Raw genomic sequence first — 15,104 nt, forward strand, 5'->3', positions numbered from 1 at the left:
TGTTCCTTTCAGAGGGATACAACCGTAACATTCAACAAAAGATCTGTGAACACCACTTAAACACACACGCTCAATGTGCCCAAACACGCAGAAGGGCGTGCACAGAAGCTAAATACTGCACCTTCAAGACATGCATTTCCTGCTGCTGGAAAACTTGAACGCACATTCTCTCTCTCTTACACACACACGCACACACTCGGAGGAAATAAGCCGGGAAATGCTGGAATCCACCACCCAGAGTCTGACTCATACTGGAGCAGAGCAAGAAAGAGGGAATTTTGTCCAGCCTCTGTAACCCTGCATTTTAAAGATCTTTACTCAGACTTCGGAAACAGTGAAATATTATAGCCTTTTAGCTGCCAGTTGACCTTTCCATGCTTTGCCCACAATGCTTTCATAGTAACCGTTGCAAAGTTGGAAAAGCTTTACCGAACATTGGCAAAAATCCCCGCCTAATTAGAAACTGTGACACACAGCTTATTTTTTGTAAAATATGCAAAGTTTTTTAAGCCTTCTATGCACTTAGAACTGGGCAATAGAACAATTTTTATTGTTGACATGATAAATGACATCACAGTATATCACAGTATGCTTTTCTGAGCCTCAAGGATATTGTCTACTTAAAAATTACTTTCCAACTGCATGTTTGATTAAAAGGGAGCATTATTAGTCATGTTTAATTAGATTTAGTGCAGCACAGTGTGTGAAATGTTGTATACAAGTAATTGGATTCATAATTTTTGATAATATTTCTTTGTCTGTTCTAACATGTTAAATAAAAAAAATATATATTGTGACACATTGTGTATCGTAAACAACTTCCTGAAGTATTGTGGCCTGTGTTGGGCACCTCTAGGTACACTACAGGACTTTTAAACCCATAACAGATTATAAACAGATTGGCTATCTCACACCATCTGACTGGTTTCTGGATATCTTTTGGGTGACTGAAATATTGGGGATCACATGCAAAATGACTTGTTGCTAAACCTCTGGCAGCTTACTGCTGCTTGTTGCACTGACACTGTAGAGAAGTGGCAGGTAAAATCACATTTGGGTGAGGGTGGTGGATGTGATGTGATTAGCATGGTAGTTTTTAGAGTTTTTAATGTACATGCACTTGTTTGTGTGGTTCATTAAAAAGCATTGCTACACGAGTGAAAGTCTGTTTGCCGTTTTTCTAAATGAATTTGTTGTATTTTCTTCTTTTGCGCTGTCAGTTCTCATTGGCTCTTGGGGGAACCCTTTCAGATTGAGTTGCTGACTAGCATATGCTACTAGATCACGCTCATAGTTGGGACGAAAAATATCAAATGTTTGATATACTTCAACTGGTTCTGTAATGTGATCAGGAGGCTAAAAATCTGTGTCTCTGCCCTTCGCACGCTTCCTCATTTTCTCTCCCAGCCGTCCACTTGACTGCCCAGAAAATCTTTAGGCTATAGTCAGCCAGCACAGACTTGGCAAGAAGGAAGAAAAATTGGGGTAAATTGAGGTCGTATAGTGTAACCCTCGCTTTAGGGTAGCTACATGAAGTTAACAGAATAAAATGCTACCCTGCTGCTCGACAGTTTCTCATTAGGTTGAATGAGATTCTTGTCAGTACAGTATAATTACAGATTTAAACAGACAACTGATTTGTAGAAATGGACCAAAAAAAAGCAGATGTATCCAGATGGAGCCCATCAGCTAAGACATGCTTGGTTTTCAAAGTTTGCTTCTTTTGTTTTGCAGCAGCGCTACGAGGCTAATAAAACAATTTTTGATGTAATAGACTTCCATTACTTTTTAGCTACGTTAGCCTTATAGCTTCAGTGTAAGATGTAAAAAAGAAAAGCTAAGCCTGTATTTCTCGGCTGTTACATCACCGGAGGTTGTTTCGTTTTGTAGGATCCTTCAGAAGCAGCCTGAAAAATGTATCCTTCATTTGTGAGAATTCTGCAGCATCAGAGTCTAAAATAAAATGTAAACTTTTGTAAAACGTTTTTAGCAAGCGTAACGTTGCTTACGTCACGTTGCTGTGACGTGTCAGGAAGGTCTCGACTGCATCCTTATCTTTGAGACATGGCTAGTTTCACTCAAAAATACATCACGGTAAGAAGGGAGAGTGACTTACAAATCACTATGACTTTAAATACTATTTTATTTTATTTATTTTAGAAGACTTTGGTGTTTGTTAATAAGAATCCTGCATGCATGCTAGTTAAAGTGTGTCTGCACATGTGTATACATTAAAAACACTGAATGCGTGTCTGTGTGCATTCGCGTGTGTGGAGCTATTCTGGAGAGATTCCCTAAATCAGATTCAGTGCATGGTAATGAGATTAGAGGCTCAACAGAGTGTCTCTCTGTCATGCTGAGCTGTAAAGAGCCACAGGTCTTTCTCACTGCCCTCAGGTCAGATCACACACAGTCAGAAATCAGTATTGAATGAACGACTGCATCAAAGAAGAAGTAAGGTTGGGGTCAGTTCCATCAGTTGTTTTGAAATAAATTCTAGTTCAGCCAGTTATGAGAAACTCAGCTCACAGATTATTATTCATGTTTATACTCAAAGGTACTAAGTCTAAAAAGCAGTGTTGGTATCATCATTGATATCTGTGTGAAAATTACAAAGGTATAGGATTTCAATGATATAGTCAGTGATATAGGATTATCAGTTATGATGGATCCTCCATTTTTTATATCTCGACTGGCTATACTGAGCTAAAATGTAGGGCTGATTTGTTTACCCCAAATGGGCATTTGGCTCAGCCAGTAGTCAAATGTGCACAGGTTTCCCCCCCCCAAATGTAGTTGATCAGCCAGTGTTTGGTGTCCAGAGTTTGCTTCTTCAATTTTGCACTGGAGGCTAATGTGGCTAACAAGTAATAAAAGCTTAGCAACCAGTTAGCATCATGCAAACTGGCCCACTTGTCACTTTGTGATGTTAAGTTATCCCAAATAGACATACTTATGTGGTTTCTGACACATATCAGTTTATTTTCCCCCGCTGTGAGGCCTTCATGAGCTGGGCTGAAGGCACTGTGGTTAAGATTAACCATCAACATGACTAGGAATTGACAGTTGAATCAACCATCAACTTCTGAAAGTGTTTAATCTACAACTGCCAGAAAATGTTAAAGTGCACCACCATTAGCTTAGTGCTAACATAGTATTATAAATCCCAATGGGGCTGCTAACAATTTTTTTAACCCCATGTGTGTTCCTCTTTTTCTTTATAGACAGCATCCCGGCAGAGCTGGAAGACCCGTTCTATAAGGATCAATATGAGCAGGAGCACCTGAAGCCCCCAGTGGTGTCTCTGCTGCTGTCTGCTGAGCTCTACTGCAGGGCTGGGAGTCTGATCCTGCGTAGTGATGCAGCCAAACCCCTACTTGGTCACAATGGGGTCATCCAGGCCCTCGCACAGAAAGGACTGTATGTCACTGACCAGGAGCGACTTGTCACCGAGAGAGACCTCTGCAAAACACCTATCCAGATGGTGAGAAACTGTTTTATTGTTACTCTTTTCTAATTTGTTCTCAAAGTTGGCCAAATCCTGTGTGATCCCCTTGAATGCACACAGTCTGTAAGGGTGAGGGCTACCGTGTTTCACATGTGAATTGTTGGGCTATAAATTGTTGATATTAAGGTTACATGGATGTATTGTTATCGACAAAACTGCTGCTAATGAATGTCTCATGATATACTGTAATAGGAATATTAGACATATAGTCTAATAATAAATCATGTATAAAGACCTTTTCTCACTAAAATCCTGCAGGGATTTTACTCGACTATAATAGCAGTGTGTAGTAAAATAATACAGCCAGTTAATACTCTTTATAGAATTACTTTAACAGTGAGTCAGTTGCATCACTAATGTATAATTCTCTTTACTTTCTAATGCTAGAAAATTAGTCTATGAGTGTCTATGAGAGTTAGTGGTACTGAATCATAATATATTTCTGTTTGACAGTTATCATTTGTGGATGTCTACATACTACAGATATGTAATAATACTGCTCCCATATCTCTCATAATGTGCTCTGAACCATAGCTGTACATGCCTGAACTAACAGAAATGCTGTGCTTAAGGAGCACTGTAGCAGAATGAACGCTTCTGTTGAGTGGCAGCAGCATGGACAGAAGTGATCTTGTTGCACAGCCTGAACAGAAATTAGTTATGACTGAGCTACGCGAGCTGCTACACTTTCACCGACTTCAAACAAATCAACTTTGAACAGGAAAACCAGATAGAAAGAGGGAACATAATTATTGTTATACTCCTTTCTCATTCACAGTAAAATATGTAAAGCTTGACTTTTTGGGGACCTCTCTGGTGGAATTGTGTAGTTGCACAAAATGTGCGGCAGAATATTTTGTAACATTGTGCTTTGGGCCCCTTCCCAGAGTGGATGAATCGGTTGATAGCGAACGTGTTAAAAGAGAATTCTGAGGATTTGAATGATCTACTATTGTTGTCATATCTTCATCAGTACAATGTTGATTTGCATTTGAGACCTAAACATCAAGCCAGACCTTCTTTTTGAGTCTATGCGTGTGAGGTTAATCCTTGAAGATGCATGACGTGGTCTGAAAAACATCTGCAAAATCCAACCAAAAATATAGAGCCTGTACTTACAGGGAATACTGCAGACCCGCTGAATAAGGGCCTTATTCAGCTCAGTAAAATTCTGCTCTAACACGTCGGATTCAGTTAATTATCAATTAACTTTCACAAGGTGAGTGTTGGAGCAAGAAAAACACCTAACAGTGCAGTGCTGCAGTCCAGTAAAACTGGCGTTTCTGCTGCTTTAAGTCATTCCAGTGTTGCCTTGCTGGAATGATGTAAAGTGAAGGCTTGGTCCAGGAGTGGTTTGTTTGTGTTTCCAACCTTGGTGCTTGGCTGTTTCTCCATGGTGGAAAGTCTGGGGTTATGTAATGGATTTGATGACCATGTTCTAGACAACGTGGAAAATGTTCTTTCTGCTCCTCTGGTTCTCTCTTTGTGTAACAGTCACTGTTCTGTAACAAGGACCCATCAGTTCTCTCTGATGCCTGTCATCAGGTGACGTAATCTAAATAATAACATGCTCTCACACATCAGTTACCCTCTACAGTACTGCATTTACCCACTGCTCAGCCAGGCAAGAAAACAGAGCGTGTGTGTGTGTGTGTGTGTGTGAGCGTCTCACACACACACACACACACACACACACACACACACACACACACACACACACACACACACTGAACTGCAGTGTTTACAGTCAACGTAAAAATTTAGCTTTTTGTTTTACCTTGTTAGTTTGTGTCCCTGATCATATTAAGCACTGTTCATCCTACTATACCATTTAAAAGACAAAAGTATTGTTTTTCCATGATCTTTCATTGAAGTGTAATGACTTCTGCCACTGAAATGTCTTCTTAGTTTTGGTTGTCACCATATACCAGTGTTGTGCATTGTGATTTTCTATTCACGTTGACTTTAAGTGAGTTTTAGCCTAGTTATTCTATTGTGGAAGTGTTGGAATGTTATTTAGGTTACAAAGCATTGATACAATGACGGCATGTGGTGTAGCATGTGGGCTTTTCTGGCACCCAGCTTCTGAAGTATGGTTCAGTAGAATACTGTAGATTCACCATTTTGCACACAATGCTCACATCTGTTCGGTTTCACAGACACAGAAGCATAATTCAGCCCTTACAGTGCAAAACACCAGAGTTTAATAAATACAGACGCATGAGAGCTGGATAGAGCAGTGGTAAGGAGAACTGCTGCCCTCTGCATTGCAGTTCTCTCTCTTTTATCTCTCTCTCTCTCTGTCTCCCTCACTTCCTCTCTCTTCGCTCACTCTCTCTCCTTCTCCATCTGCCTCTCGCTTTTTTTATACTTGTTCTTAATCACACAAGCATATTCTCTCTCGCTGTCTCTCTCTGCCACAGTTTCTCTACATATACACATATTCTCTCTGTAAGTCTCTGCTATTCTCCATCTCACACATATGTACACTATATCCCTCGCACACTCTCTTTCTCTCTCTCTCTCTTCCCTGTCAGATCATCCACTGCTATGGCGGTATACGGCCAGTGTGAATTTTTTATTTATTTTTTTTTTGTTACTTAATTTTTAATGCGCTTACATCAGAGAGACCACATAATTCAGCCCATCTGTTCACACACACACACAGACACAGACTGTGTGAATTTATGTCTTAAAGGGCCCATATCATGTAAAACCCAATTTTTTAAATATTGAAGTGGTTATCACTTAAACTGTTGTGTATTGTCTGTAGTAAATTGAATTTTTAAGTTGAAGCAATTTCAACTTATCAACTTCGATTTTTTAAGTTTATATAACTGATTATATAAACTTTTTTCTCGCTTATAAAGTTGTATATATTTTATTGATTTTCATACTTATTTACTTTACATCAGACTAGTGTTGTCACGATACCAAACTTATGACTTTCGATACGATACCTGCCTAAATATCTCAATACCGATACTGAAACGATACCATCAGGAAAAGTAATGGAATAATAGATGATCGAACATAGAACTTAAATTTTTTTGTTTTTTTATTAATAAACACAACAGTTTAACAATGTGAGGTTTATTCAGTATTTGCTCTCTGTTGAGCACAGCAGTAACAGCAGGAAAACAGCAGGCTCATTCACACGGTCAACAGCAGCTCTGGTTGAGTTTGAATCAGATAGGGTAAATAGCTGACTGACTGACCACATGTTTTCAATCCGAGCGCGCTGCAAGTCCAGACGTGGCGTGCGTGAAGGTCCCGCACACTGCCCCCTGTGGCACTCGTTGGAAATACTGCTCCTATTTTAAAACACGCTCATTCATTTAGTACCGGTACTAAATAAATGGGGTATTGTACCGATTTTAATGACGAAGTATCGCGATACTTTTCAAGTATCGGTATACCGTGCAACACTACATCAGACGTAGGGGTAAACAGCTTTTTAATGAGTTACATGATTTTATGCCAGACTTTGAAGAGACCATACAAACCGACTTCTGAACAGAGACATAAAAAGGTCACGTTTAAAATAAGTAAAAAAATGTAAAAAAGATATATAACGTGAAAATGTTCTTGTGAAAACAACTTCTCAAGGAAATATAACCCAGTAACAAACTAGCACTGTTGAGTTTATTGGGCTCGCAAAAATAATAATTGGATTTTCCTCCAGATAGTACAGGCAACTTGCCTGGATTAAGTGTTAACAACTAATTGGCGAGAAACTAGGTAGTTGTATTTTATATAAGTACACATAATGTCAGGACTTTCAGTGTACTTTGACTTGATGTACACAGATCCAGGAGGAGCAGTTGCACATGATTCCACCGAATTGTGTCGGCTCAGCTCGACTCTACTTTTACATTCGGCAAATTTGGTACCTGATACTATTTTTGGTATCACTTTTAGGTCCCAGGTGAGCTGAGCAGATTCCAAAAGGTGACGTGGAAAAACTGCAGACTACTGATTGGTTGAAGAGAATTGTCACCCTAAACACATGCTGTTGTTAGTTACCAGGTTTACGTACCCTCTTGTCTCGCCTTTGAGCAACCAGAATCATCTTGTCGTCTGAACTTTGTTATAAAATTTCCCGAACTCTTCTGCTTTTTTTCAGCAATCTTTTGTCTTGCTGCCATCAGCTGCATCCGAACAAAAATGATCTCCTTCACATCACAAGAGTTTCGTGTTGCATCGCTATGACGACCAGCTACATTGAGGGGATGCTATATCTGCAGTGGAAAGCAAAGTAGCTGGTACCAAAGAGAGCAGAGTTGAGTTGAGCCGTACTATGCAGTGGAAAAGCACCATATGGTGAGCATGTCCAATGCCAAGTATCAATGCCCCCCCCCAGCATTGGGCTGTGGAGCAGTGGAACTGTGTTCTCTAGAGTGATGAAGCTCCATCCAATATCTTAGATCTTGAGCTGGAGTGGAGTTTGTGAACCAGAATTAATCATCCAACATCAGTACCTGACCTCACTGCTTGAGTGCAATCAAATCCTCACAGCAGTGTTCCAGCATCTAGTGTAAAGTCTTCCCAGAAAAATAAAGGCTGTCGCTGCAGAAAAGGGGGAACAAATGTCATATTGAATGAATAACAACTCCTTTTCAGACGAAATGTTAAATGCGTCGATGTCTGCACATTTAACTTTTGGACATGTGGTGTATTTTATGTATATATATATATTTTTGTGGACCACTTATGTGTTATATTCAGACTGTTGTGTTGTAAGATGTGTGACGTAGCATCCTCTTTTTTTGGCTTTGAATGTGCTGTTACTGCTAACATATATACCAGATGTGATGCGACACTGGTAATGCAAAACCTTTTGCTTTTCACAACGGTTGTGAATGAATGTTGCAATTGTAATTGGGGGTAGGCAATGGAAAAAATAGTGTGTCATGATGCTCAAAGAAATTTAAATGAAACGCAACACGCATCATGATATTTTGACACATGCATAATATGTGCAAGTAGCGTCATTTAAAAATTCCTATTAAAAACTATAAATACAGTGATTATAATGCAACATTTTATACCCTGTACACTTAATTAAATTAAACTCTCTTTGTAATGAAAAACGTAGTTGTTCAGAGTTCTTTAAGTACTGACAATATCCTTGATATGATTAGACGTTCATTTTGTATATCAAAGTAACTAAAATAAAATAAAAATAAAAAAATAAAAAAGTAACTAAAATAAAAAAGTAAAAATAATTGCAATAATGATAAAATACCATTATATTGCATACCCCTAAATACAATATGTAGCAATGTAATAACAATATGGTATTTTGTTCATATCACACAGTCATTGTTTGTGTGTATGTGAGATGACCGGACGTTCAGGACTCAACCTCAGAAACTGCTGCGCTCACTGTCTTTTTTTTTTTTTCACACATGCACATATATACACACACACACACACACACACACACACACACACGCACACACACACACACCTATGTGCTCTGATGCACCAAAATGTACATATGTAAAAGACTGTCTTATTCCAAATAATTTACCACAGCATACTGAAGATGACACACCCACTCTTCACACACTTATCTACACACACAGTTTCATCTGCTGGTCACACTAACTCTCCTCACTGTGTGATGGGGTGGGGCAAGGTGGTGCGTGGTAATTAGCACTGCGGCAAAGGTGCGTTACCTGTGTGTGTGTGTGTGTGTGTGTGAAACACTCCTCTGTAAAATTCTCGAGTAGGCAGTTTTTCAGTGTTCAGTTGTGTGTATATATATATATATATGTGTGTGTGTGTGTGTGTGTGTGTGTGTGTGTGAGGGATGTGATGACCTCAGATTCTGCTGGGCTGCTGCTTGGCTTGTTGCCAGGAGGATGAGAGGAAAATGACGTTGTGTCATTAGTGTGTGTGTATGTATGTGTGCATTTATGTTTATGTGAGAATGTTTGTGTATGTGGATGACTGGCTAGAAATGACTGTGAGGTTTATTTGTGTGTGTGTGTGTGTGTGTGTGTGTAATGCTGCAGTATGACTGTGGGTGGGGTTTGAAAGCAGCAGCAGCAGCAGACATAACAGAGGACACCTTCCACCACCCCCCTTCTCCTCCCACTCTCCCCAAACCTCCTGACATCCAAAGAGCTGCAAGACAGATGGAAAATGAGGCGATAAAATTTTTCTCTCCCTCTCCCTTTCTTTTACTCTCTGTCTCTTAAGGGCAAAAAAATTCCATACAACATCATAGTATTGTGATCATTTGAATGAAAAAAATACTATTCGTACATGGAAGCCCAAGTGAGAGAGTGTGTGTGTGTGTGTGTGTGTGTCTATGCACTGATCAGTCCTGACATTAAAACCCCCTCCGTGTATCTATACTCATTGTCCATTTTATAAGCTCGACTTACCATTTAGGTGCACTTTTCAACAATTACTGACTGTTGTCCATCTGTTTCTCTGCATACTTTGTTAGCCCCCTTTTACCCTGTTCCTCAGTGGTCTGGACCCCCACAGGACCACTACAGAGCAGTTGTTATTTGGGTGGTGGATCATTTCTCACACTGCTGTGACACTGACGTGGTGGTTGCGTGTTAGTGTGTACGAGTGGATCAGACACAGCAGTGCTGCTGGAGTTTAAAAAAAGAGAAAAACATAAAATGCGGCCTGAGCAAAAGTTACGGCACATTTTATATTTCGTGTTTTATTTTTTTTTCAATATGTTAAAATCAACAAATAGAAATTGTAAAACCACGGTAACACAGACAGTCTCGTGGCTTACTGCTCTAAAAATCAGAAGACAGATTAAACAAGACATAAATAAAACCAACAAGCCCAGACAGAGCAGAGAACAGCGTGATTCAGAAAGTTTAGTGGACGTTTTCACGGTTATATAATTATATGTCTTAAAATTGTGCAGGAGGTAGCGCTGTCACCTCACAGCAAGAGAGGTCTGTGTTCAGTTCCCCGACCGGGCGCCCAGGGTCCTTTCTGTGTGGAGTTTTCACATTCTCTACGTGACTGCGTGGGTTTCTTCCGGTGTGCTCCGGTTTCCTGTAACAGTCCAAAGACATGCAGTCAGGCCAGTTGGAGATGCTAAATTGCCCCTAGGTGTGAATGTGTGTGAATGTGTCTCTGCCCTGTGATGGACTGGCGACCTGTCCAGGGTGTGTCCTGCCTTCCGTCCAATGAGCCCTGGGTTAGGATAAGTGACTTAAATGGTGAGTGAGTGACCTTTCAGTTGTGTGACTTTTGTTTACATCTTTAGGTTCAGTGTTATATGTTAGTGTGAACGCTTAACACACCAGAACCAAAATGCAACAATGTATCATTTCCTGCTTTGGTCTGGACAAATATAAACACACCTAAGACAACTGGTAGACTAATAGGATACCAAACCTATTTTCTTAGTCCACAAGATGGCGCTGAAAAGTTTTGTCTCCTCTGCTGGTTAGACCAGGGATTTCAGCAGTTGCTCTAAATAAAAGGGTGTTCTCTCTTCTTCTCTTTCTCTGTCTCCCTCTCACTTTTGCTCTTTCTCTGCATCTGTTTCTCTTTTACTCTTTGTGCTCTCTTTCTGTCTGTCTCTGTCTGTCTATCTCTCTGCTTATCGCACACTCTTTCTCCCCCAGTTTAGCCAGCAGTGCTCCACCCTTCAGTGTTTCACTAATAGCCGGAAAGGAGAACAAAGGCTGTGAGTTTTTATGTACACAGAGAGAGAGAGAGAGAAAGAGAGAGAGGACGAATGTTTGTACAGCATCATTCCTCTGAACCGAAGAGCTCAGTGAAGAGCGCAGGAGTATCTAGGTGTTCCTTCATAGCTTTGTAGTGCTGTGTGTTAGATCTTTTTGTAGTGTTTGAATGAGCTGCTTTCAGAAGCAGTGGGGGTTTTGTAAAAACACATCCTGGTGCATTCTGGGGGCTGAAGGCAGCTGGGACTGATCCAACAGCACTGAGACATCTGTTATTATAGAGTACTGTCCTTGGGGTCTTTGTTTTATTATGTAACACTCAGGCTATTGCATGTATACTTTCTTATACTGGGGAATGCACCAGTACAATTTGGTTCAGTTATTGAATTGAACACAGAATTTACGTTAAAGCCTCAGGGGACAGCTGTGTTATTGGTTCAAAGAAATACAGAAAAAAAACAAAAGAGCAGCAGACATGATCTTGCGATTTCCTGTTTTTTACATTTTCTTGGCAGTTCTATGCTTTTAGTGCCTTTGTGATCACAGCCTTGTTTAGAACATGAACATTATGAATCTCCTGTCTAGAATCACTACAACCTACAAGTTTTGGTGGTCTAGTGAAGAGGATTTTGGGTAATGCCTGCACAAAATTGTTTGGTATGTTTACCATTCTTTCTGTCCATAAGCTCAGAGCTAGTTATACCTGGTTTGGAATTCCACTGATTTTCAAAATTTCTGCACAATTTAATTGTTGAGATGTAAACAAAGTCACTGAGTGCGTTTACATGTACTTCATTACCTGATAAGTACAGAAAGTCAGATTTTGTCAGTAATCTGATCAATGCATTTACATGCACTTGATAATGGGGAAACTCCGGGTCTACATGAGTCAAGCTGAAATCTGATTACTGCCTTGCAGCCGGCCAATAAACTCACAGAATGAGACGTGACGTAAACGTGATGAAAAACTTTATGCTGCGGCTTTTTTTCAAAAAACATTGCGCCACTTTACCTGAAAATATGAATATACATCGTCTAGAAGATGAAGAATATTTAAATCCTTTATTTCGTCAAGCTTTAGTTGGTTTCAGTGTTGCTCCAAAAATGTTTTGCTGTCATCTCGTGGCAGCCCTGCTTGCTTATTTCTGGTAGTCTGTTTTCACACATGCGCAGACTGAGAAATCCAAAAGAAATACGAGTAAGAGTTTACATGCACTGAGAAATCTGATTACTGAGCTAAAATCCAGCTCTCTTTATTACACTCTTCCTTACACTGATCTAAGAAATCTGAGTATGCTGTTTACATGACCATTTGAATAATCAGATAACTGCAGAAATCCAATCATGATCGGATTATTGAGTGCATGTAAACACACTCATTGACGAACTTGAATTTCTTTACAGTGGTGGTGATAGGAGTCAGGGGTACTGATGTCTACAACACCAATATAGGCCTTCTGTTTACAGTCTTCTCAGTTTTTAAATGTAATGTTGATAACAGTACAAAAAAGTTACAGATGTGAAAAAATTTGTTTTCTTTGGGGATTATATTGCCTCCGGTATGTATCCACTTTCACCTTTGCCTCACCGCATCTTATTCATTTCAGTAGAGAGCTGTGCGCATAATTGTTTGTGTTGCAGCGACATCTGCCTCGCTGCGCGGCAAGAAAGTTCAGCAGATTTTAACTTCATGCAAATGAATGCAGTTCCCGCACCGTATTTAACCAATCAGGCAACGGTAGACTTGCCTTCCTCATGAACGGCAAACATAACTTTCTGAGAGTAGAGAAATCTCTCTTTTTCTTTTTTAAATTCATAAAAGTTTTACATAATATAAAAGATTTGGTTTATACAGAACTGTTGACTGATTTGGAGGTAAGACGTTCGTGTGCAAGAGCAAATTGAGTATCAGATTGTTTAGTACCCCAGATATGTTAAGTATGGTTCCTTCATTTCCATAACGACATAGAAAGTGAAAGCATCGTTTTGTATTCACACATACTAAATACGCATAATGAAGTTATAGGCTTCTCAGGTCAAAGTTCTGTTTGAATCTTTAAAAAAAGTGGGCAAATGTGAGCATTTTGCTTGCACTGTAGAACCTTGGTCAGGTAAAAACACTGACCTGTGAAGTCATGCTGTCATTTTGTAGTCGGTGTCATGCCCATATAAGGAACTTCTTGGCTAAGCAGTTTTTCTCTTTGGGGAAAATGAGTGGGGTTTTTGAAAACTGCCACTGTCGCACTCTGTAGTTAGTATGTTTCAAATCCCAGCCTTTTTTATTTCAATGGATCCTCAAGGTCATTAAAGAGCCATAATACGAAGGTTGCTACATGCAGTTAAACACTGCTGTGCATTCACTTGACAACAGACTTGAAACATAACCAAAATGCCCCATGCAAACCAGCAAGCAGTAGTTACGTTGCTTTGGCAGAAGAAGGCTCCAGTTTTGTAGCTGGGATATAGAATGATGTTGAAGACTTAATTTCATGTGACGTCAGTTCAGTGCACAGAAGTGATGGGCTGCGTGTAACATGGATGTAGCGATATTCATATTTTGACTCTTTATAGACCTCATAATTCAGAGGATCCAGTACATCTGGGAGGAAAAACATATGTAGGACAAAACGTATCAGCTTTTAAAGGTTTTTGTCTACCAAATAATGCAATACCAGCAATTTTTGAAAGCAATTTTATTTTTCCACTAAAGAACATCTACCCAGAATTCCTTATTTGGTCATGATATCCACAACAGAATGACACACAACTTCAGATCTCTGTAATACTTTGTCAGAGATTTCTGGACATTCAAGCTGCTGTGCATTTCTAGACATTAAAGTATGTCTAACATTATGCATAACACTAAAGCAGTATTATCAGATGGTCTGAAAGCTCATTGGTGAAAGCTTTTTTCATTTTTCTTCAATCATATTTTCTTCAGTACCACACATTTTGTCATATTTTTGAGAGGTACTTGCGCAATGTCCAGCCTGACAGGGTCTGAGCCGCTGTCTTCCAAAATGACACATAAAGCCATATAAGGCATTCCTGTCAGTAGTAAGTGCTTCAGTCATGTGTGTTGTGAGGTTTTATATACATGACTGCCATGTATGGTTCGAGCTGTACAGCAGGATTAGATCTGACAAAGACTTTTAAATCCCTTGTTACCTGTAAACAAACTGTTCCATTCAGACTGATGGTGGGGCTGGAGAAAGGGGTTATGGTCTTGTAAAAATACTGTCCTAAACGAAATCATTTGGCTAAAGAGCTTAGTTTAGGTCAGGTTTAGGTGTGGGACCAGTATTATTTAGCTACAGAAATACATGGGAAACATATTCCACAGGAACAGTACATGTAACATGTAACAGTAGTACAGCTGATATCAAAACTGTGTGTATTTTAATTTTTGAAAATGTGGTTGTGTTAGTAACTTGCTTAAGGGTTCAAATAAAGGAGACTCCTTCCCTCAGTAGATTTTCCACTGTTTTGAATGAGGCAGACATTGTTTTTTGATAGTGTATTCTATTTTGTCGTTTTCAGGGTCAAAGTAAGCAAAATGTCCAGCTAGTCTTTCTTTCACTATATTTCGAAATATACAATAGGTATTCCACACTTATTCACTAATTCCACATCAGATAACTCTGTGGACCAAACAACATTACAAAACTTCAAATATTTAGTATAATAAATATTTAGTAAAATCAAAAGTCAGGTCACAGGCCTGCTTACAAACTAACAAAACACTTCTTGTTCGCTACTGTAGAGAATGGAGGGGACTGCAGGAAGGTTACTGCAGGCTCCTGATCCGAGTGTGCATAACCTGCAGTGCCAAGTCCTTCAGAGGAGACTGCTTTCATGGATACTGCCTCACTGAGCACCCCATGTGAACAGCATCTGCACTTTTAGCACTGTGTACT

The 15,104-nt window shown here is 39.6% G+C and overlaps 1 protein-coding gene across 3 annotated transcripts in view; it reads left to right on the top strand.

Annotated features, from left to right (window-relative positions):
- The window catches only part of camsap2b (calmodulin regulated spectrin-associated protein family, member 2b), a 74,079-nt gene that overhangs the window by 13,512 nt on the left and 45,463 nt on the right, over positions 1-15,104 (top strand). For all 3 annotated transcript variants that reach the window (XM_036556116.1, XM_036556115.1, XM_036556114.1), the window contains exon 2: positions 3,225-3,484. In XM_036556116.1, the coding sequence (XP_036412009.1) occupies positions 3,225-3,484 (260 nt within the window). The remainder of the gene's footprint in view (positions 1-3,224; positions 3,485-15,104) is intronic.

The sequence above is a fragment of the Colossoma macropomum genome, unplaced genomic scaffold (genome assembly GCF_904425465.1).
Source record: "Colossoma macropomum unplaced genomic scaffold, Colossoma_macropomum, whole genome shotgun sequence".
Classification (NCBI taxonomy): Eukaryota; Metazoa; Chordata; class Actinopteri; order Characiformes; family Serrasalmidae; genus Colossoma; species Colossoma macropomum.